The sequence below is a fragment of the Eleginops maclovinus genome, chromosome 1 (genome assembly GCF_036324505.1).
Source record: "Eleginops maclovinus isolate JMC-PN-2008 ecotype Puerto Natales chromosome 1, JC_Emac_rtc_rv5, whole genome shotgun sequence".
NCBI classification, from domain to species: domain Eukaryota; kingdom Metazoa; phylum Chordata; class Actinopteri; order Perciformes; family Eleginopidae; genus Eleginops; species Eleginops maclovinus.
The window spans coordinates 27,765,082-27,789,141 of NC_086349.1; the positions used below are offsets into that span (position 1 = coordinate 27,765,082).

Consider the following 24,060-nt stretch of genomic DNA (forward strand, 5'->3'; position numbering starts at 1 on the left):
TGTAACGTTTTTTATCAAATCTCAGGCTGAAGTCTAAACCAGGGTCTCTGCTCCTCTCTTTGGGGTCTCTGCCCCCTCAAACCAAAATGCAGATTTCCCCTGTAAAATGTTAAAGTGCTGCCAGAAAAAATATCTCTGCTGGTCAGAAAGGGTTTACTGAGTCCAGAGATATGGAGATGGGGTCAGGTGTCTGGTCAGCCGGCAGAGACAGCTTACTGAGGATAAATAGGGGATGGATGTCCGGTGGGTCTGCGGGGGACGAGTGGCAGGCAGCAGGCTGACACTGAGACTGAGATTTCTGATCCTTTCTTTTACTCTCCTTTTTTCTGGAGAGGAAGTAAAGGAACCGGAGCTCTGGATCTATTTGTTGTTGGAGGAGCGATATATGACTCACAGCTTTAAGACGTGAAGACACTATTATTTTAATGCAGGATTTTCACCTGAAAGTGGGCGGGGCTTAATCTAGACCGGAAATGACGTTAGCGCCTCATGCTGTATTATATTCGAGAAACCCTGAAAAGGACTGAACATAAGGACACATGAACATCGTCTCTGGGTGTAAATATGATCGTATCTTAGCATTGCGTATTGTATTGTGTTTCAGCAGGACTATGCAAAAACTACCCGGCATGTTGGTCTGTTTTCTGATAGCATGAGAGATTATAAAGGAACAGTTTGTCAATAATAGTTTCCTCTGAGTGCAGTTTAAAATGTAACAAGTGGTTTGGATTAAGGGATGCACCATATGGACTTAATAACATTACCAAGAGATCATTTCACCTGGTTTTTATTATCATTACATTGCATATTATATCCTTAAATAAAACACATACACGCTCAGTCCTCAACATTTGAAACCATCCGTTCTGTGCAGTGGTACGTATTCAGTCCCATTACTCGTATCATTTGCTCCACAAAATAAATGCTAAGATGTTGCTGTAATGCACGATTACAAAATCAGCAGGAAAGGATCCTGTGGGGTACAACTATAACACACACACACACACACACACACACACACACACACACACACACACACACACACACACACACACACACACACACAACACACACACACACACACACACACACTTCAGAGGTCTAAAGTAGAGATGTGTTTAACTGAAGAGTCACATTTCCCCCTGCTGGTGAAAGCTTTGCCCTGCAGTCCAGAGGAGTAAATCAGTGTGTTTGGTTTGTGTGCGTGTGTGTGTGTGTGTGTGTGTGTGTGTGTGTGTGTGTGTGTGTGTGTGTGTGTGTGTGTGTGTGTGTGTGAGAGAGCCACCTGACAGAGTGTGTTAAAGCTCAGGTCAGCGCAGGTCAGGTGTGGAGGCTCCCAGGTAGGTGCTGAGGTCGGAGACGTTGGACTTGATGAGCTTGGCCGGGATGGTCTCCATGTTCAGCCTCTGATACGCAGCGAAGCGGTGACAGCCCCCGAACGAGTAGAAGTAGTCCCCCCCCTCCCTGCCTCTGATCCAGAGCACGTCGATGGGCGGAACAACGCTGAGATCCGCCGTCTCCTGGAGGGCAAAGAGAGGATGTTGGTCCAGCAGTGGCTCAGTCAGTAGGGGCTTGGACTGGGAATCGTAGGGTCGCCGGTTCAAGTCCCCAAACAGACTTGAAAATATGGAAGGTGGGCTGCTACTTGGAGAGGTCCCAGTTCACCTCCTAGGCCCTGCTGTGGTGCCCTTGAGCAAGGCACCGGACACCTCCAATCCCCCCTCCCCATTGCTCCCCGGGCGCTGCACAATAGCTGCCCACTGCTCCCAGTACTAGGATGGGTTAAATGCAGAGGACCAATTTCACTGAACATTGTACATTTACATTATACTGATCTAATGTTCCATTTCATTGCCTTATTTGCATATTTCTCATTTTTACTTTTAGTTTTCAGTTCTAATTATTTGTTACTTGTGTTGTTTTTCGCTGCTGCAACGGAAACCTTTCCCAGTTTGGGATGAATAAAGTACTTGTGGTTCTGATCTCAATGTCTATATGAAGTAGGTTTCATCCAAGACTTGATTAACTTGTCTATGCTTGAAAAAAACAGCAAAAAGTTACAAATATTTCAAATATTTAAAGAGCACAAACATGCTCACCGACCTAACTACGAGCACAGGTGTGACTATAGTTAGAATTGTACTTTAGTAACTCAAGTACAAGATCTGAGTACTTCTACTTTACTCAAGTACAAGATCTGAGTACTTCTACTTTACTCAAGTACAAGACCTGAGTACTTCTACTTTACTCAAGTACAAGACCTGAGTACTTCTACTTTACTCAAGTACAAGATCTGAGTACTTCTACTTTACTCAAGTACAAGATCTGAGTACTTCTACTTTACTCAAGTACAAGACCTGAGTACTTCTACTTTTACTCAAGTACAAGATCTGAGTACTTCTACTTTACTCAAGTACAAGATCTGAGTACTTCTACTTTTACTCAAGTATATCCAGGTGTTTACCTGTATGGTCTCCACCAGACTCTGGACCTTCTGCTCGTCCAGCTGCGGAGGGATCGGCCGGATGATGACGCGCATTGGGATGTTGTGAACCTCCGCGACGCTGTCCGAGTGAATAGACCGGTTACTTTTACCGTCACTCTCACCAGACGGTACCGACATGTTTCTACGGGAGAAACCCGACAGGTTAACCCGGGTGGTTTTACTGCCGCAGAGCCACAACCGAAACATTGACCTGCCCAAAGTTACAGAGCTCAGTTTCTTCCTGGGTGAGGGTTGTTTACGTAGTGCGTAGCTTGAACAGAACGTTTTTGATTGGCCTTCCGCGCTGTCAATCAGAAATCGTCCGTGAAAATACACAATGCTTGTCTGTGATAGGCTACGGGGCGGGACTAAGTGGTAGACTTACTACAACAGAGCCGAACAGGTAAGCAATCAGAGCTGACTGGGCTCTGGTTTCAGACAGAGGGCAAACAAGCATTATGAGAGAAATGAAGAACTTTTTCAACATTAAAGCATGAAGACATGTCCCAGTAGACTTTAAAAGTAAAGAACAAGTACCTCAAAATGGTACTTAAGTACAGTACTTGAGTAAATGTACTGAGTTACTTTACATTATTGAGAAAGAGAAAGAGTTGAGAACAGTGCGACAGCAGCAGGAGGGGAGTGTAACGTTGTTAGAGATTGGGGGAAAGCTTCAGGTTCAAACGGCTTTATTTAAATATTACACAGGTTTAATTTCTAGAATATAGCCTAGTTTTTAACGTGTGTCTCTTCCTTAATTTAAAGAAGATCGTCTTGAAGTTACAGTAGGGGGCGGTACGCACCTTTAAACGATGCTTTGTACCCGGCATTAAAGACAAGAGGAAGAGCTAATTTAGCGGTTAGCACGATTCGGTTTTTTAGGTAATTGTTTTTTTTTTTTAGCAAACATTACTTTTGTAACCTTCGTCTGGCTGTACCGATATTTAATCTCTTTTTAGCCTGTTTTGGGTCTCAGGAAAACACCTGTTAACTCGTTAGCTGCTATGCTAACGAGCGAGATGCTAATTGTAGCATAGCTAAAGTGCCATCTCAGTTTAAGGTTATTTCAGCACACTTTTTGTGTTTAATGTCAAAGTTAAAATATGTAATAAATGTTATCCTTACTTTTTACATTTACGTTTTGAATGGAACAAGGATTTAACATCTATTGATTAACTTAGCCTAGGTGTTGGGTTTGAGGTGAAATATAAACAGCTGTATAAACTCAACACAAGCAACGACAGAGTTTTACGTTAAATAGTAATTGCGAGATGAATTGTTCCTCTAAAATTGTGTGGTTTGTGTTTATATCTAGAAAGGCGTTGTTAACTCTGCCTTAGGCATGGCACATTTGACAAAGGTATTAAAATAGAGTAAATCAACATTAATACACTAAATAAAACTCATGACAGCTTTAGGCAGTTTGCATCATAGACTTATTCTAGATTTTTGAGGGGCATAATGCTGTATTAAAATACTGTCAACAGCAACACAGAGCATGTCAATATCACCTGTATTTAACCATGTTTTACAGCTCCAGCCTCTGAGACCCAGACAGAAGGAAGTAGCTGCACACTTCTGAAGCATCCATCTAAATAATGCTTATTTTTATCCATTGTCTTTATCTATTTGAGTAGAACACTTGCTAAGTGTTATTTCGAACTGCCAAACAGAACACATTAAGGTCCCTGTTAAAGGCAGCTATTGTAGTAATTCACGGCATGGACATGTAAACACCAAACACAAACTTTACCCCCTTTTTTTGTAAGATAGCTCTTACAAATGCTTATATCTCTTTCACTTCATGGCCAAACCGTTCCTCATTAAAACCACTCCAGCAATTAGTCATGCCACAGAAGAGAGTCGCTTTAAGCCCAGAATCGTGGCCACTGTGGTTTTTAATGAGGTCAGTGTTTTGTATTGTCGACTGTTGCGTGATATAGGCTTCCTCTCATCAAAGCGCTCTACTTGGTGATTTTCTATTTTTGCAGGGCTTTCAAAGAGCCAGCCAGGTTGCTGTGGTTACAGAAGAAGGACGTCTGGGCCCGAAGCCTCGCACAGGTAAGTGGAAATCTTCAAAGGTGTGCAGGAAACAGAACTATTGTTGTTTTCTCCAAACCCGTCCGCTACGGCATTTTCTAATGAGACAATTAAAAATGATTTCTTGGACAGTAGAGGCAGGCCATTACAGTGAAATATTACAAATACTTTGAACTACAATGGTGCTGGCCTTTTATGTTGATTAATTGGTCACAGGGGGATCAGTTACAACTTGAAGAAGGTCTATACATAGTGTGTAATCATTCACAGTGCTGCATTATACATCATTATATGTGGAATAAAACTGGACAAATCACACTCTGGAATGTAGGTGCTGCAGAGAATTGAATCCCGTTTTGCCTCATTTTCAGATGGTGGTTTTGCAGTGCTCTATTTAAAATCACCCCCCAAATCAGCATACACCTCACATGTTGTACTTTTCTCGTCTTTAATGCACAATATGTCATATTCTGACACGAAGGGTTTCTCAATAAACAGTAACAGAAGATGCAGGACATGGCAGTTTGGATGCTTTAGGAGGTTTTTAGCGTCTCTTCTGATATAGAGCTGTACAAACAGTGGATACAGTGTCAGGTTCAGGTTATAAATCAGAGTTACTCCCTGCACGCTGTTTAGCTTCAATCCCTGATGTATTGGAAGATTTGGCAGAAGGCTGAACTAACCTCAGAAGTCGCCTCCTCTCCAAAATAAACACACCAGCTGATGACCCTGTAAAAATACTGAATACAAATCTGTGTTTTCTCCTGATGAGGGGCTACGAGCTAAAGGCTAACCTTTTGGACATTTTGTCTCGCATTTCCCATAAGATACCGACATGTGAGAGACATGTAGAAGAGTCTCAATTATCCTCAAAAGCCGTCTCTAAAACAAGATGAGTTGAAGCAGTCGAAACTCTGAATAAAGCAGCTTCCCTTTAAGATCTAGACGTCCCATCGCTAATAATGTTCATCCAGTTGTGCATATGGTAAAGAAGTGGCTTCTAACTGGATTATAATTCAGTTTGTGTTTGATGCATGCTTCAAGGAGATGAGAGCATCACAGGAGACCAGAGGAAATGAAAGGTGTGTTTGTTTTAAAGGATTTTAAAGCAAAAGTGTTGCATATTTTAATTTAAAAAGCAATTATAGCATAGACACAGCTCCAATTAAACCGCCGTGTGCTGACGTGCTGATGTGTTGTGCATCCTGCTGCATGAAGACTTGGACTTTGTGTTTGAATGACTGCTGTATACTCAATATTTATGGTGGCATATCTCCCCCCCGAGCATTCAGCACTTTACACAATGTCAATTTCAACTGGCTCCTTTGCTGTCAATCAAACCCACTTCATCATGGCGTGCCGGAACGGGCCTCACATGGAGAGATGAGGCTGTCAGTCAGAGCGTATAGACATGTAAATCATCTCCATCCGAGTCCCACTACACTCTGCACGACCCTCCGCTGTCACAGCAGGACGCCATTGTAGTCGCTAACGTTTCTCAATTACTCAGATTGAGTTAGTCACACAGGTACGGCGGCGGGTCACGGAAGAACACTTCCCACATAATGATTTGCTGTTAATATTAGATTTCAGTCCCGGCGGGATTGTCACACTTAGAGCAGCTGGAGAAAATTACCTGCCAGCTCTCCGACAGGGAAGTGAGCTATATTTATTTATACCTTCCCCTTTTTTTTCACACGCTGACATGCTTTTAAAGTGATGATTATTCAGACGGCGATGTTCAAACTATAGCTTTGTGATGGATGGAGTGTCTGAAATCACTCTGCTGCTTTTCAAAAGATTTCATCCTTATTTTGTTTCTGGAATAAGGATTTTAAACAGACATTTTCCTTCTCCTGTGGTGTTAAATATCATACCGTTTGTAAGTGTTATTCACTCTGGATGTTTTATTGCTGCATGCCAAAGTATAAACAATATATGCTCTCTATTGGTTAGCTTTAACCCTACCTTTGATAATTACATTACTTAGAAAAAATAAGGTAAATGTGACTTTTGAAACACAAAATTAATTTAAAAGAAGTAAATTTAGCTTTTATAGAAAGTTATGAATATGAATCAGACTGGATGCCAAAAACACGTACATCAAACATGTAATACGCACACATAAAAGCAAAGAAAAGAGACGAGAAGAGGAGGGAACGGGGTTTATTGGGCAGGTTTATCAGGTTCCATTTATACTGGTTCAAAGAGGAATCAGCTGTAGACCACCGAGGACCACCTCAGAACACCAGTAAGAAGAACTGGGAACACACCACCACTGTGCAATATCAATAGCCTTACCAACGCTCTCTACCTTTCTGCTTTATGTCATGTGTGATATCAACCTGCAATTACAGATCTGCTTCGGCCTTTTGTTGCCCTCTGTGTCTTACATTAGTTATTTGACCCTCTTTGTTCTTGTAGTTGTTCCATTAGCTCTGTTTGTGTACAGGTTCATTATTATGCTGCTGGGTTTATCTTTTGTTTGTAACTCTGGCACAACAGTTTGGGAAAATAAAGTCCGATCTTATCTTAATATACTGCAAAGCAAAGGTTTTGTTTCTTAAGCTTGGAGAGTGTGTGTTGCTGATTTGTTCACTGGTGTTGATTACTCACCGGTGGATCTAAGACGTTATTTCCAGTACCCAGGATGGGATTTGTGTTTAATGATCTCCCTTTGCCTTGAAGTGGATGTGCTCAGCCTGAGAGCAGGTTTTCAGATCTGGATTCAGCTCTTTTTATTTGTTCTTCAGTTCATTAACTCTACCCTGAAAACAGAAGCAGGATGCAGGCATTGTTAAAAGTGAAGAAGACAAACATCACATCTGTAAACGCTGTCCGTGTTATTGTATACGCAGACAACAGAGGAGCTATTTAGGGATTGCCCTCCCTGACTTCTGCTTGAGTGCTGATGACAAGTTGGATTTCTTAGATGCATGAAAATGTGATTTTGACGCGACTTCAAAAAGAGAAGCATACGGGCGAGGTGGACCCTCTGCCAACAGAGACGGGGAAACAGATGGGTTTTTACACAAACAGCACAAACATCAAGAACACTGAGTTAAAGAGCTTGGCAGTCTCACTTGATGAAACAGTGAGGAATGGAGGCGCTTTTAATGAGCTCCTCTCCTGTGATGCAGAATGAGACGCACCGCTCTTAAAGGCACAGTAACACGTGGTTGGCCTGTTTGGTTTCAACCACCTCTTGTTGGGGCTCTGTTTGCAGGCAGGTTAGTTATTAAAACAGTCTAAAACAAAGACATCGGCTCCACTCCTTTGTGGTTTGGCATCCTTCAGGCTCCATTGCAGATATTGCAAGACTAACTATTAGTTTTTGAATTAAAATAGAGAAAATGCACATCCATACCCCTCTCATATCAGCTCCTACAGGCAGGTTGCGTTTCAGACGTATTTTGGCTTCTCTAGAGTACAGGTAGTAAATATAAGGCGCCGTTACAGTTGGTTTTCCTGTTTGGTTTCAACCACCTCTTGTTGGGGCTCTGTTTGCAGGCAGGTTAGTTCTAACCAGAAACTAACGATCACGTACTTACTTGAGTATATCCATTTGATGCTTCTTCACACCTCTCTTTCACAACCTGACGTTCTATTTTATTTGGCAGGTTTATTTTTTATGATACAAAACTGAATTGAGTTGTATTTATTATTAAAGGAAATATCTGGCAGTTCTTTGCACCTTCTAACAGCTGCACAAATATCAAACACGTTAATGGATCAGTGAACTTCAGTATTTGTATATTCCTTATTTCTAATGATTGGTTTTGTTGCTTTCTGTATTTCACTGCTGCAATGAACACATGTCCCCGTTTGGGATGAATGAAGTATTTCTGATTCAGTTACATTATTCATTATTTTCCCCCCTGGGTTTCTTTACTTAAGTACAACATCTGTTCCACCTCTGGTTATAACAATAGAGGAAATACAACACCTCAAAGCAGATGATCTCCCTCTGTTGAGTTCAGTTGAACCAAGCCGATCATCAACAAATCACCCTGGCAGTGTTTGACTGGCCAACAGATGGCGCCAGATGTGTAAGGGTCACTGAGAGAGGGCTCCAGTTCAGGGGGGATGCATTGAGGTCCTCTGATGAGTTCTGTAAATATAATGATTTCAGCACTTCCTCATTTTCCAGAAGAGGCAGCTGGGAACGGATATATCTGTTATATGTAGTGTCTCTACTGGGACATGTCTCCATGCTTAATGTCTCTACTGGGACATGTCTCCATGCTTAATGTCTCTACTGGGACATGTCTCCATGCTTAATGTCTCTACTGGGACATGCCTCCATGCTTAATGTCTCTACTGGGACATGTCTCCATGCTTAATGTCTCTACTGGGACATGTCTCCATGCTTAATGTCTCTACTGGGACATGTCTCCATGCTTAATGTCTCTACTGGGACATGTCTCCATGCTTAATGTCTCTACTGGGACATGTCTCCATGCTTCAGTGTCTCTACTGGGACATGTCTCCATGCTTAATGTCTCTACTGGGACATGTCTCCATGCTTAATGTCTCTACTGGGACATGTCTCCATGCTTCAGTGTCTCTACTGGGACATGTCTCCATGCTTAATGTCTCTACTGGGACATGTCTCCATGCTTAATGTCTCTACTGGGACATGTCTCCATGCTTAATGTCTCTACTGGGACATGTCTCCATGCTTAATGTCTCTACTGGGACATGTCTCCATGCTTAATGTCTCTACTGGGACATGTCTCCATGCTTAATGTCTCTACTGGGACATGTCTCCATGCTTAGTGTCTCTACTGGGACATGTCTCCATGCTTAATGTCTCTACTGGGACATGTCTCCATGCTTAATGTCTCTACTGGGACATGTCTCCATGCTTAATGTCTCTACTGGGACATGTCTCCATGCTTCAGTGTCTCTACTGGGACATGTCTCCATGCTTAATGTCTCTACTGGGACATGTCTCCATGCTTAATGTCTCTACTGGGACATGTCTCCATGCTTCAGTGTCTCTACTGGGACATGTCTCCATGCTTAATGTCTCTACTGGGACATGTCTCCATGCTTAATGTCTCTACTGGGACATGTCTCCATGCTTCAGTGTCTCTACTGGGACATGTCTCCATGCTTAATGTCTCTACTGGGACATGTCTCCATGCTTAATGTCTCTCCTGGGACATGTCTCCATGCTCTGTGTCTCTCCTGGGACATGTCTCCATGCTTTAGAGTCTCCCCTGGGACATGTCTCCATGCTTTAATGTTCAGAAAGCTCTTCATGTTTCTCAGACTGCTTGTGTTGGGGCTCCTCTTTTCACCCTCTGTCTGAAACCAGAGCCCAGTCTGCTCTGATTGGTCAGCTGGCCAGCTGTGTTGTAATAAGTCTACCGCTTAAAGATGTCCCGTCCCTTTAGCCTATCACGTACAGTGTGTTGTAAGTGCTAGCCAATAGGAGCGCGGGTGTTATGCTGTTTATTTTCATTGTATTGTTGTTTCATGTCAGCAGCATCCAGGGAGACTTAATGAAATGATGATCTCTTCTCCATATTCCTTTCCTACCCGTTATCTTTGAAGTACCTTTTGTTTCATCATTAAAAAGTGCTGTTCTCCTACAGACAGCACGATAATCCAGTGTTTATTTTTTTGCGTCAGTGTTGTTTACTCGCTGCACGCTGTGGGTAGAAGTGTCTCACCTCGTGGTAACCCCTCACCTCGTTCACTCGGAGGACAACAGCGTCCTCATGTCAATAACTCTTTGAAGTCAGAGTGTAGCGCGCTCAATTTTGCAGGTCGCTTTCAATTATTTAGGTGTGTGTGTGTGTGTGTGTGTGTGTGTGTGTGTGTGTGTGTGTGTGTCTGTGTGTGTGTGTGTGTCTGTCTGTGTGTGTGTGTGTGTGTGTCCTTCCTGCCTCACTGTGCTGATCCCTCATAGCTGCTGTTACACACACGCCGCTCACCCCTGGGTGATGTAATTGGATTGCATGGGTCCCCATTTTACAGTCCATTGCCGTGTAATGACATCAGTTATTTACTTTCATCATAAACCTGATAAGGGACCACATCTGTCGGGTGGAGCTTAAAGCTGTTGGTGCTGCAGCTTGTAAACCTGACGGAGAGAAATGCAAGAGCCATAATTAAAGACTCATAGAACTGTAATTAAAGGCTAATAGATTCCACTGTCGGCTTTTATCTACGTCACTATCTGTTGCTTTTGCCACGAAATAGAACAGATATATTTTGAAATGATTCCTTGGAAGTCTCCTAACACCAGTACGGTTCCTCTTCCTCCCTTTTCCATGCCTATATACATTTATTTTAAACATCAGCTGCATCTTATAGGGTCGACAAGTGTTCATTGTTTACATTATAAGCATAAATACATGCATGATCAATCAATAAGCAGGTCTCCAATAAATAGACATGCATCTGCAGTGTAATTACTCACTGTGTGTTTTTATCAGTGTGTTTGTGACATACAAGTCGGATGCTGTACAGTTCCTCTTCCTCCGGTTTTCATTTTCTTTAAAGATCATAAACCATAAATGCAAAAATGAGAATCAGGGTTTTGTGTAAACCAGGTAACAGGGGAAACACCCTGAGGATGAAATGAGCAAGTCTGTGGGTGTGGTGTGCAACGTGTGGGTTCATTCAGTTTATCGTCAGTGACATAACTAGCATGCATTGTGTTTCCACACTGAGAGAGTGTGTGTTTCCTGCACTGAGCAGATGAGTGTGTGTTTCCTGCACTGAGCAGATGAGTGTGTGTTTCCTCATCATCCCGCTGCTGGAGGACACTGAAGGACACCAGCGATTGAATCCGAGTCTTGTGTTCTCCCCGGAAACCAATCAGGAAAAGCCCCAGAATGATGATAATCCCCGTCCACCGCCACGACTCATTTTTCTTTGTCCCGTGTATTTCTCCGGCTCTTTTTTCTGGAGTCGTTCAGAAAAACTAGTCCCAGCGTAAAATCAATGCTCCATTAAAGTTTAATGAGCGGGAAGCGCTTAAATAGTGGAGGAACAGATGCCTGTGTGTTTGATGGGAAACTCAGAGTGGTGTTGAGTGCTCCTCCGACCGGCTCCTCCGACCGGCTCCTCCGACCGGCTCCTGAGGACTTCTGTGAGTCTAAAAGTCAGGAAGTCTACAGCAAAGCTCCTAAAATCCATCAAACATTGACAGAGGAGGAAGCTGCAGCTGAAGACACATTACAGCTCATAATTACTCACTGTGTTCATGTTGACTAAAGGCTAATATCCCAAAATACTCCACACACTGTTTTTATCAGAGTATGTTTTATTATAAACACTCTGGTTCTGGTCCTCTTCCTCCAGTACCTATAAACCTTTATTTTAATCCTCAGCAGCATCTTATAGGGTCAGGGAAAGTTCATTTTTAGGATTAGAAACACTAAGTGCATGATTAGATAAGCAAGTCTCCAAAGAGTGAAGCTGCATTATTGCTGTAATCACTCGCTGTGTCATGTTGGTAAAGGATAATAGATTCCCTAATTGGCTTTTTAATCAGTTTGTCGTTCTTTAAATGGTTGGTTCTTCTCCCCCCCTTTTCATGCATATACCAATGTTTGTAAAGATCATAAAATATATGAAAAGATGCCTGAGAATTAAACACGTCTTTAGTGAATCAACTGAACAGTCCGTGTCGACTGAAATATATTTAGCCAGTGATTCGTTTTGTATATACATTTTAAACTGTTGCCACAAAAACTACATGTAATGCTCCGTTAATTAGGTGGAAGTCTCCTTTTCTCAAGGTCATAAACAATATCAACAATAAATACATGGAGGATGATTAAATCAGCAAGTCTGCAATAAATAAAGACCACTTAACTGTGTGTGTGTGTGTGTGTGTGTGTGTGTGTGTGTGTGTGTGTGTGTGTGTGTGTGTGTGTGTGTGTGTGTGTGTGTGTGTGTGTGTGTGTGTGTGTGTGTGTGTGTGTGTGTGTGTGTGTGTGTGTGTGTGTGTGTGTGTGTGTGTGTGTGTGTGTGTGTGTGTGTGTGTGTGTGTGTGTGTAAGAAGGGGCAGTCTCGCGGTTCGTTGTGCTATTGTTTTTATTAACGTTATCATTGCTATTGTTGTCATCATTTATTAATCGTAGCAGAACAAGAGAAATGAAAACACCCTCAGCGATCATGGCTTAAGTTTCTCACTCAGCTGCAACAGAGAGATAGAAAGAGGAGGAAGAGGAGGAGGAGGAGGAGGAGGAAGAAAGTGGAAAATCTTAATCAGTTTTTTTGTTCTTTGAGGACCATATGGAAGGTTTCAAGCAGCCGACCATATGTTGAAGGCTTTTGTCATGGAAATCATACTTTTTGGCACTTTTTCATTGCGCAGCCAAGCCGGGCACATAAATAATAAGAAAGTAAAAAACAGAACAGATCAAATCTTTGAGGAAACACAGTTTGTTTCTTCTGTAACTCAAAACAGAGCAAACACACTCCCTGATTCACACCCAGTTTGTACCTGTATTTGTCTTTTCCCTTTTTTAATAATAATAAAAAAAAGGACAACATGAATAGAAAAGAGAGCAATTAAATGTCTACATGCATTGTCATATTATTGCTGTGATATATTTACAGGTATATTTACAGAATCATCAAAGAGGAACAATGTTTTCCCTACAGAAGTTTCTCCCTTTCAATTACCGCGCTCTCCCTGCAGCACGTCTCCAATTAACCATCGCGGCGCTTTTATCTGCCTCGTTAAAGCCCCGTCGCCGGGCTTTAGCAGATGCATTATATACTCTGTCCTACATTTAAACACGGGGAAAACAAACCCATAGGAAGCGGTGCACGGTAATGAGGAGACAGGTGGCGGTGATTCAGCTGCAGCACTCAGACAAACACAACTCCTCTTTCTCTCCTCCTCACTTTTGTTTTGTCTCCTAATGGGCGAGCTCGGCATTAGCGCCACGGTGTCGTCCATTTGGAATATGCTAATCGCTGACGGTGCATTTGCCTGCTGGTGCTTGACCTTCCCCCCCCCCTTTTGGAGGTCGCTCACCGACTCAATTACGCTCCCTATCTGCAGTCTGTCTGCAAACACCTGTTATCCTCCCACACTCCAACACCCTCCGCCAAATCCCTCTTCATCACCACTCCTCCTCCTCAGCGCTGCGTCTGTTTGGACGGCATGAGGAGGAGGAGGAGGAAGACTGGAAGTGCATTACAGCGAGACGTTTCATCACAGAAGTCTCCAAAAAATCAGGTGAAGATCATTCCCTTTTAGCCTCTTGTTGGAAGCGTTGAGAATAATTTAGGACTTTAAAATCATCTGTGATCTTAATTAGATTTCTGGTAGTGTTGCTGCCTTTTACCTGGCTGCTTTAAACCAGTAAATTAATAAAGAACATATTAAACAGCAGATGGGACGGGATGAGGAGGACTGGAAGTGCCTTACAGCGAGACGTTTCATCAAAGGAACTCAAAAAACGACAAGATATTTCCAGTTATTGTAAAGATGTCTCTTATTCCACTCCTTTTCTTAGCTGAGGATACTTTGAATTGTCTGTGATCTTAATTAGATGTATGGTAGTGTTGCTGCTGTTTACCTGGTTGCTTTTTAGAACAAGTAAAGCAATAATGAAATATAAAACAGCCGATGGGACGGGATGAGGACGTTTATTACAATATCTAAATAAACATCAAGATGATTCCCATTATTGCCAGAGAAGACGTCTCCATTTAGCCTCTTATTCCACAACTTGGGAATCATTTCGGACTTCTTAATACTTGTGATCTTAATTAGGTTTATTGTGTTGTTATTTTCCTGCCTGGTTGCTTTTCAAAACCAGTGAAATAAATAAGAACATATAAAAAGCAGTGAAATCAACACCTGTATAAAGACATTACCACTCACTATCATTATTGCTTTTGCACCAGGGCTGCACCATGTACAATTAAACACTGATAAAATATAAAAGATATTGCCATAAAGGAGGGATTGATCATTTTTGCATTTAAAAAATATATTTTATGAGTTTATTTTGAGGCTCAGGATCTCTGCAGCGCCACAATCTTACATATTAAAAAATAACTCGCCATTTTGATGCATTTCAGATTATTGTGCAGCTGTTTTGCTCCGTATTATAACTAGATTACACTCACGGTATTATAAAATGGATTTTGTGACATTTCCAGGCCGATTTCTCCTTTCTGGGACTCATGTATTGCCTGAGATTCGAGCATAAAGGGCCAGAAAGTGTCCCGTCACGAGGAAGACTCTGGTTTTTGGAAAACAGCGAGAGGGAGAGTATTTTAGTCGTTGCAATGGTTTCTTTTTATTGCCCTAAATCGACTGGAAACAGGACAGCTGTGATTGTTGTACATGTCAGTGGTCAGGTTAAGTTATTGCCATGAAAAACAAAATCCTGCATTCATTTAGTTGGAAGTCTTCTCCTAACACTGGCTCTGTACATTGTTCCTCTTTAAAAAACTAAGTCCCGCGGACCCTCTACAGTTTTCATGCATATAAACATTTTCTTTGAAGATCAGCAGCATCTTACAAGGTCAATGGATGTTCATCTTTTGAAATAATAAATAATAAATACATGGTCATTAAATAAGCTTCAATAAATACACAAAAATAGTGAATAAATAAATAAAGTATTTACATGATAAATAAGATGGAGTGCATCTAAAGGTGGGCGGAGCTTAGAGCGACATATAAAAGAGAGACAAACAGAAGAATCTGACTTTGTAACTGAGGGTCCGGACGCGTCGCCCCTTCGTCCAAACCAGTTCAGATTCAACCACCACCACTTCCACATCATGGACGTGTAAAGAGAGCATCAGTAATATCACGTCTGCTTACAAAGCGCGACAGAACACCAATACGGGCTAGCATCTCCCATTGCAGTCAGAGCAAGTAGAAGCAATGCTACAGATACAGCGGCCAAGAGGAATGTTTACCGTCCTCTGAGTGTTGGAAAATGACAAAGTACATAAACTCAAATACTGTAGTTGTTTACAAAACGAGACAAACAAACACAATGATTTTGGCTATTTTTCAGACCGCCATGAACCAGTTAGCCCGGTAGCATCTCCCATTGCACTCAGTGAGCTATGCTGAAAAGATACAGTGGTCTGCGTCGAGAGGAATGTTTACCGTCCTCTGACAGTGTTGGAAAGGGACATGTACTCAAATACTGAACTGGTTTACAAAACGTGACCAACTCAAACACTATTTGAGCTGTTTGTCGGATCACTAAGAACCAGTTGGCCACGGTAGCATCTCCCATTGCAGTCAGTGCAAGGGTAGCTAAGCTAAAAGGATACAGCAGTCAAGAGGAATGTTTGCCGTCCTCTGACAGGTTGGAAAGGGACATGTACTCAAATACTGAACTGGTTTACAAAACGTGACAAACTATAAAACTAGCTATTAGGCTACATGTTGTTAGCTAGTTCATCCTTCTTAAATCCAGGGGGAATTAGCATTTACTCGGCTCTGCATAACTGGGATCTTCCTTCAAACACTGCCCATATCATCTACTTCTAAAGCTGTCAGTCACATTTCGTGGGATGGAAACGCTGCGGCGACGCTCTGATGCTTCGTCGATGCAGAAGTGGTCGTGGTTAAATCTGAACTGGTTTTGAAAGCTGACACGGTCCGGCCCCCCGCTGTGAGGTAACACTGGCTGCAGATCGTCTGTAAGACTGAAGCCACCATGGTGGAGGAAGAACAACGCGTTTCATTGCTATAGAGGAGTGGGCCGCACGTGGCACTTAATACAGCAGATCATTTGGCTCCAGCGTTTAGCCCCGTCCCTACGTCGCACGATGAATGAGTGACGACCTGTTCAACAGGTTAGTTTAATCCAGTGACCTATGGCCTTATGTATATAGCTTATTTAAATTTTCATTTTGAATACCCACAGTTACAAAGATGCTTCAGATCGACGAGGGATAATAAGCACAGAAAAATAAATTTAGAAAAATCAAATAGAAAAATAACATCCGTTGAATTGAAACACTGAGTGGAAAAAAGGGCTTTTTACTTTTTCTAAATGATCTCCCTTTTTTTTTGCAAATACTGTCATAGTTCACATTTGTCATAAAAAGTCCGTGTTGGCAGTTGCAAAAGAATTCAATTCTTAGCAAATAAAAAGCAGCATAAAAATACAAGAGGTCATTTTGTCTCTAGAAAACAGAGGAACTGTTAGTCCTTTTTTACGCTTTTTTTTGTCCTTTTTCTCATTACTATTTGCTATAAAATATCAGGAATCTAAATATTATTACTATTGATATCAATATCATTATAGTCATTGATAAAAATTCACATGCCAGGCCTCGTATATAATTGTGTGTGTGCACACGTGCGTACATTACGTGTGTGTGTGTGTGTGTGTGTGTGTTGTGTTTGTGTTTGTGTTTGTGTTTGCATACATGTCTGTGTGTGTGTTTACATGAACCCACGTCCGCGCGCGCGTGTGTGTGCACTACCATCTACAGTCTGTAGGGGGAAGGTTGTCTGATTGTAGTTTCTGTGGACGATTAGCTACTGTGCAGGGAAGAAATCCAGCATCTTTTGAAATTGTCTTTGCCATAATCATCAGAGTTTCTTCACGTTAATCTCAGTGAAAATATTGCTTTCTAAAAAAAGGGAAGGAAAAAAGGCATGGAGGGCAGAGTGAGCGGGTTATTGGTTTCGAACCGACAGCTAGTCTGTTCGCCAGCTCAGAGAGTCCTATAGTGAACCAGGACATTCAGAACATACCACCAGGTTTTATGATGGAAATGTAAAGTTTCTTGGCCGATCTGGACAGTGTCGCAGTGGGGGGTTACTGAAGGTGCTGAACCCATTTCTGACAATTACAGGATCAAAAATGGAAGTTTTAACCAAGTGTCCATATCTGAAGTCTCTGTGGACGGATTTTGATCAAATTTTGGGTCGACTTTGAATTTTGATTTATTAGGAAAATGTTCCACTGTAGAGATAATCTTGGGCTCTCTATATCTAATGGTCGTGGTAGTCACAATCAGGGGGGGGCCTGCACTATACATTTCTAACATAAAACTTTGGGGTACTCTGTTACATTTCCCGGTTTGCAGTGCTGGCAACTAGACGAAGCTGGGGTTCAGGTTCAGCTTCCTCAGCGCAGTTTAGTTTTCTGATCCGGAGTCGTCGTCTTCGTCCGCGGAGCCCTTGAAGCAAGCCGACTCGTAGTGCTTGTTCAGGTAGGACTTGAGGGCGAAGGTCTTATTGCAGCGCTTGCATCGGTAGTGCTTGAAGGCAGAGTGTGTTTGCATGTGAGCGCGGAGGTTCGAGCGGTCGGCGAAGGCTTTGCCACAGTGTGCGCAGGCAAAGGGCTTCTCCCCCGTGTGGGACCGCATGTGACCCTGCAGCAGCCACGGCCGGCTGAAGGCCTTGCTGCACACGTCGCACTTGTGCTTGAGGTCGTGGGTGAGGATGTGCATGGCCAGCGCCGGCATGGACACGTACACCTTGTTGCAGGTGGGACACTTGCGGGCCATCTTGCTGTCCAGGCTGCGGTGCGTCTGCTTGTGTCGGCTGAGGTTGGAAGACGTGGCGTACGTCTTTCCGCACTCGTTGCAGGAGTGGCGAGCCGTTCCCGTTCCCGTTCCCTTCTCCGTGGTGCCGCCGTTAGCGCTGCTGCTCCTCGAGCCGCCGCCGCGACTTTCCGAGTCCGCCTTCCGCCTGGAGCGCCCGTCGGAGATGAAGAAGGCATCCATGGTGTAACCCTCGTCCAGCGCCTCCGACTCGCCGCTGTAGAAGCCGCTGGCCGTCATGCCGGACTGCGGGCTGTCGGGCTGCTTCAGGTCGGGGTCGCAGTACTCCTCGCCGCCGCTCACCTGCGAGTACAGTGGGTCGGACACCGGCGACGCCAGCTTGTGCTCCATCTTCTTCTCCGCCGTGTATACGGATGGAGTGATGTAGTCCTGGATGTAGCCTGAGAGAGAGACACATGTGGTGGAACTTTTGGTTAGAGAAACGACCACATGATTCACAAGTCATAATACACAGCAGCGCTAGCATTCATTTAGTCATTGATTTGGTTCAGAGAAGCGGTAATTCAAAGCTGTTATTGAATCCAACAGGTCCATCATCATCCGTCCATCAAACCACCAGGAAACTGCATTTTTCTGTATAAATACTTCACTTTACTCCTAACAGCATCTCTAATTATGAAAATACAACGCTCAATGTAAGACAGGCTGAGCACACTAACGAGAAAATGCATTCATAACAATTCAAACCACACCCTGGAAACATACAGACCATCTGAGCAGAACCACAGCTAACCGTCCCATCATATAACAGAGAGCGAGCAGCTGACCACTGCTACCCATAAATCCTCTTAGACATTATCTCAACATTCCCATGAAACCATAATACCCTCCAGTCCCTAACCATTTGCACATCCACAATAAATACAATTGGACAGAGTAAAAGGCAATCAGAGTGGAAGACTAGATAATATATAAATGATTACATGATGGATTGACACACAAACAGCCCCAGTTGGCCGGGCGTTGTGACGGATAAGGACACGGTGACATGCCGGTGATTACATGATTATGGTGTTGGATGATTGCCCCGCATACAAAGACTGAGTGGCACCGCTGAGCTAATTGCATTTTTTTCCAGAACTCACAGGTTCACAATAGTGCAGTGATGCAGGGAAACATGTCGCGCTGGATAATAGCTCATCAAAGCAGGAAGATGCATATTAAAGCCGCTCGCATTGATTACACCTTATTCTCCATTTACAGCGTGTCAGCCCTGCCGGTCTGAGGCCGTGAGAGCTCAAAGGAAGCTCGTGTTTCTCCTCTAACTGCAACTAACCTGATCATTATTCAAGATTAAAGGGGAAATAGTGAACACGTCCTTCCTAGTTCTCAAAAACCAAGATGATGCCTTCACATGTGTTGATTAGTCATTCCAAAACCACAAAATATTCACTTTAATGCGATTCAAAACGACAGAAGCGGGGATCAGTTGACCCATCGTTGCACCTCTTGTACTTCTTCTACTTTACTTGTGCAATGCTTTTTTTTATATGTGACACCAACAGAACAGGGTGCTTATTAATGCCAAACAATGCTCGATCAAACTCTGAAACAGGATCTGATTCTTTTCAACATAAAACCGTCTACAAGATGTCAGAGAAATTGTGAAAAAGTCCTTCCTAGTTTCTCAGAATCCCAGATCGCGTCGGTAAATGTCTTGATACTCATTAAAACCAGCAGATATTCACTTCAATATAAAAAAGGTAGTCTGGATTTTAAAATAGTGGGGGATCAGTTGACCCATCGCTGCACCTCTTCTACTTCCTGTACCTTAGTTTTGCACGGTTTTTTATACGTCACACCAACAGGACAGGGTGCATACGAATGCTCGTTTCAACTTTGATCATTTTCAAGATAAAACCGTCTACAAGATGTCAGAGAAATTGTGAAAAATGTCCTCCCTAGTTTCTCAGAATCCCAGATCTACTCACTAAATGTGTTGAGTCTAAATAGCTGAGTTTTCGTTGCACCTCGACTCTTTAACCTTGTGTCTACAGATGTCTTTTTGTGGGTTCATACGTCACACACAACAGGTTGCAGCTCTGATTTAAAGCTCTCTATGTTTTGTGTTTTTGCTGCAAACAACCGGTTTCCTGGACCAGGTGATCGCGTCCCAACATGGTGCAGGATGTCAGGCTGCGAGGCACAGAGCACCACGGCTGATTTAAAATGGCACAGAGCATGGTTTCACAGAGATATATCTCCGCTGGCATGCCTTTCCCTTCCCTCCGAAGCGGCCCCTTCAGTGCCAGAGCAGCTAAAAGGCTTGCTGGCAGCTGAATGCATGCAAACACAAGTCGATACGGAGCTGACTTAATGCTCAATGCATCCTATACCTGCGGGGCTGAAACTCTGTCGGCTGAACAGAAGTGTAAAACTAGTTGGGAGGAATAAAAGCCATTCCTGAGCGCCGTGTGCAGCAAGCGGTGGAAACGAGCTATCGACGTCTGTGTAATGAAAGTCTAAGTTTCGGACTGATCGATAATCAAATGTAAAACTGTGCAGCTGCTAGAGAGCGGGGGGAAAGAGCCACACACACACACACACACACACACACACACACACACACACACACTGAGAGCGTGCTTCAGGCATGCTAATGTATTGTTTCGTGGAGGGGGGGGGTCACCTGCCTGCAGTTCAAGTGCCTTCAAGAAAACAGGCCATTAAGAAATCCAGTGAAGTGCTCTCCTACTACTCTGCTCACACGCACACACACACACACACACACACACACTCACACACTCACACACACACACACACACACACACACACACACACACACACACACACACACACACACACACACACACACACACACTGCACTGATTTGAACCGTGCAGGTGGTGTGTGTCCAAAGGAAGGAGAAACTATTAATACTGTCTTTAAAAACTCAAACTAAATTCCTGCAGCTTCACCTCGATCCACCTGGTCTACCTTCACAATATGCATGTTTCATATTCAAATTCAAAAGCTTTATCGTCACACACACTAACTACGGTGCAGGTATGGCAGTGAAAGTCCCACGCTCCTCCGACAAGGCAACATAAATATATATAAGATTTAAAGCAATACAGTTGTGCCAGTAATGCACAAAAAGTGAACTGTATAGATGTTAATGAATAAACACAATCAGCTAAGTAATGCAGGGGATAGTGCAGGTGATGGAGTAAATGCAGGAGTCTGTTTACATGTAAATAGATAAATAACAGAGTGTGGAATAAAATACTGTTTATTGTAGTAAGATAGGTAGGTACTAAGAGGAAAGACAGCTATTCAGAGGAGTATCTGAACACTGAAACACACAGAGGGAACGAGAGCACGCTCTAATATCTCTATAACGTACTGAAGTTTTTACATCTAGAAATGGTGTGTAAAAGCTTGAAATTGGAAGTGAAATGCATCCAGTTTAATAAATGTGTTGCCGTGTTTTCTGAATGAACGCGGCGTTGTTTACTATCTTCCGCCAGCCAAGGTCAGACTGCTGTATCAGCCTCTCCGGCTCATAGGCTCATGGCTGCTCTAATGCAAAGTAAGCATGTAATTAATGGAGCCTCTCAGCCTCCCCTCTTTGTTGTTCCACAGACACTCAAGTCAAATGTCTCCACAAAGAGGGGGGGGGGGGTGCACGGAAAATCTCCCCGCTCGGCAAGAAGTGCTGATGTGAGGCTTTTTCAGCCACGCTCTCATTTCTTTTATTTCCCTCTCTGCCTTTTTTATTTTATTTCTCGGGGAGCACGGGGAGAAAAAAAAAGGTCCTTTTGTTCAAATTAAATGGCTTTTGTCAACATCGATGTAGTGCCTTGGTTTTACTGCGATAATGCTTATTGTTCACGGGGACAAAAGGTTTAGGAACAATGGGAAGTGAGAATAAGTATTTAATGAGTAAATTGTGCAGAAGGAGGAAATATATATTTAGAGAAAGCATGTTTTTATTTCTCTCCAGATGTTTTAATCCTGCAGCTTGTTGTTGGATAACAGGTGGGCATGTTCACAGCACTATGGACCTCTCTGTGTGAATGCACAATCCTTTATGTGCAGTCAAATGTACATATATTGCACTCTGCAAATAGGATAAAAGACACTCACAATATACAATTCATGCACACAAAAAGAGGGAAATTGCATCTCAAAGTAGCTGTCTTTATAGAAGTGCAGAGTGGTTGTTCTTCCACTGGTTTGGGTCCTCTGACAGATGAGTTGTATTAAAGATAAATCATTTACTGCACGTTAAAACAAGGTGAGAGGAAGAAGGACCCCTGAGGCTTAATAATGCATAATAATATCTCAACAAAGGCATCCTGCAGCTGCCTCTTCTCATTTCTGCTCGTCCTTCCTGCACTGTTTGTATGGTTTTACGTCTTGTATATGTTCATGTTGCATGTTTGGAGGAGCCCGGGACTCCAGACCCCCCCTGCAGCTCCTCTGAGTCCCTGCATCACACGGCCCTTTAAACGTGGCCACAAAATGGAAGCTTTAAATCTCAGCGTGTGTTGACCACAGTGCAGCTATGTGCCTCTTCCTTTATATTTACTGTACTCTCTCTGTGTCACATGACCTGCCTCCACTGCTGCCCCAAGCATTTTTTGACTCCTTTTTCGACTCCCACCCCCACCCGGCAGCTCTATACTGTACAGTGTGTTGATGTCTCTCGTGGCGGCGATAGGCCTGCACGGCTGAAACTCTAACCCCTGCTAGTTTTCAAATGCCCGGAAGCGAGAGAAAGATGTAGTGCAGCGATGGGGATGGGGGTGGGGGTGGGGGAGGCTGTGCACGCTCCATTTGGACGGGGGAAGAGAGGGGGGGAGCCGTGATGGGGAAGTCAAGGACAATAACAGCTAAGGACAAATGCATCATCCGATACTCATCTCTCATATTCATGAATCTTTTAGTCCGGAGATGGTCGGAGGATGTGTGTGTGTGTGCATCAGCAGCAGCCGGACCGATACGTAACTCTCACACACACGTTTTGTTCCCTATTTACATAAGCTAATCCGCGGCGCTGACCTGGATTGTGTCTGTCCTTCGCCAGAGTCAAAAAACAAAAGTCTGGGAGCAGGGAGGTGGGGGTGGGGTGCAACCGGAGGGGATTATCCCAAAAAATCTGTAACATCTCACACTAATTCACACAGAAATGTCACCCCGGCACACAAACAAAAGAGGCTGCCGTTATCTGTTCAACGTGAAACACGGGAGGGATTCACACTCACCATTCTCACTGAGCCGGACCCCGAGGCTGGTCACCGAGTCTGTGATGGAGCGGGCGAAAGTGTAGGAGTCGTCCAGGTGGTGGTGGTGGTGGTGGTGGTGATGGGACGTGGCCACATTGGACGAAGAGAAATCATCAAGCTTGATCTTCTTCACCAAAAATGAGCGGGGCATGTTTCAATGGATAAAAAAAACACAGAGCCGAGAAAAACGCATGAGAGTAGAAAAGGAAGAAGACCCTCGGAGGAAGCACACGGCCGGACGGTATAATCCTTAATGTGGAGACCAGAAAACATGAGATAAGAAAGAAAATGGAAACCAGAGGCTGACGGCGACGCTGTGCGAGACTCTCTGCCTCCCCCAGCTTCCCCCCGGAAAAATAAAAAAATAAAAAATAGCGGCGATCCTGTTCAGCACTGGATAGCTCCTGTGATGCAGCAGCTTCAGGGTGAGGAGGGAGACAGACAGAGAGGAGGGAGAGACTCTGTCAGACTAGCTGAGATCAGCAATCACGCCAGCCTTTATATGGGGGAGGCAGGGGGGAGATCAGGTGGTGCTGCGAAATGGAGCTGCTTAGCTTTAATCCATCAAATGTCCCCGGGGACACACATCAAATTACTACTGAACCGTCTGTGCATTCAGACAGAGGAGAAAGAACACAGCCAGACCCCCCCACTGCTGCTGCTCCCCCTTTACCTCCCCTTCCCTCCCCTCTCATGCTCCGTGCTCGGAGGAGGAGGAGGAAGAGAGGCAGGACAATGGAGATGTGGATGAGAGCACATTCAGTGTCC

The 24,060-nt window shown here is 43.6% G+C and overlaps 2 protein-coding genes across 2 annotated transcripts; both read right to left on the reverse strand.

Annotated features, from left to right (window-relative positions):
• Positions 1 to 1,071: 1,071 nt before the first annotated feature.
• Positions 1,072 to 2,771, reverse strand: srxn1 (sulfiredoxin 1 homolog (S. cerevisiae)). Its single transcript, XM_063880343.1, has 2 exons — positions 2,465 to 2,771; positions 1,072 to 1,520 (listed from the first exon to the last, which is right to left on the reverse strand). The coding sequence occupies exons 1-2, from the start codon at positions 2,690 to 2,692 to the stop codon at positions 1,311 to 1,313; spliced, it is 438 nt and encodes a 145-aa protein (XP_063736413.1). The 5' UTR covers positions 2,693 to 2,771; the 3' UTR covers positions 1,072 to 1,310.
• A 14,861-nt stretch (positions 2,772 to 17,632) lies between these two features.
• On the reverse strand, positions 17,633 to 23,712 carry scrt2 (scratch family zinc finger 2). The gene is made up of 2 exons (XM_063880179.1): positions 23,272 to 23,712; positions 17,633 to 18,441 (listed from the first exon to the last, which is right to left on the reverse strand). Exons 1-2 carry the CDS (start codon positions 23,441 to 23,443, stop codon positions 17,633 to 17,635), a joined length of 981 nt encoding a protein of 326 aa, XP_063736249.1. The 5' UTR covers positions 23,444 to 23,712.
• Positions 23,713 to 24,060: the final 348 nt, after the last annotated feature.

Excerpts from the sequence above, each read along its gene's own strand:
- srxn1 (XM_063880343.1), bottom strand. The coding sequence starts at position 2,692 with ATGTTTCGGTTGTGGCTCTGCGGCAGTAAAACCACCCGGGTTAACCTG. Across the intron at positions 1,521-2,464 it reads GTCTGGTGGAGACCATACAG|GAGACGGCGGATCTCAGCGT; the intron begins GTAAACACCTGG and ends TTTGCCCTCCAG.
- scrt2 (XM_063880179.1), bottom strand. The coding sequence starts at position 23,443 with ATGCCCCGCTCATTTTTGGTGAAGAAGATCAAGCTTGATGATTTCTCT. Across the intron at positions 18,442-23,271 it reads GGTCCGGCTCAGTGAGAATG|GCTACATCCAGGACTACATC; the intron begins GTGAGTGTGAAT and ends TCTCTCTCTCAG.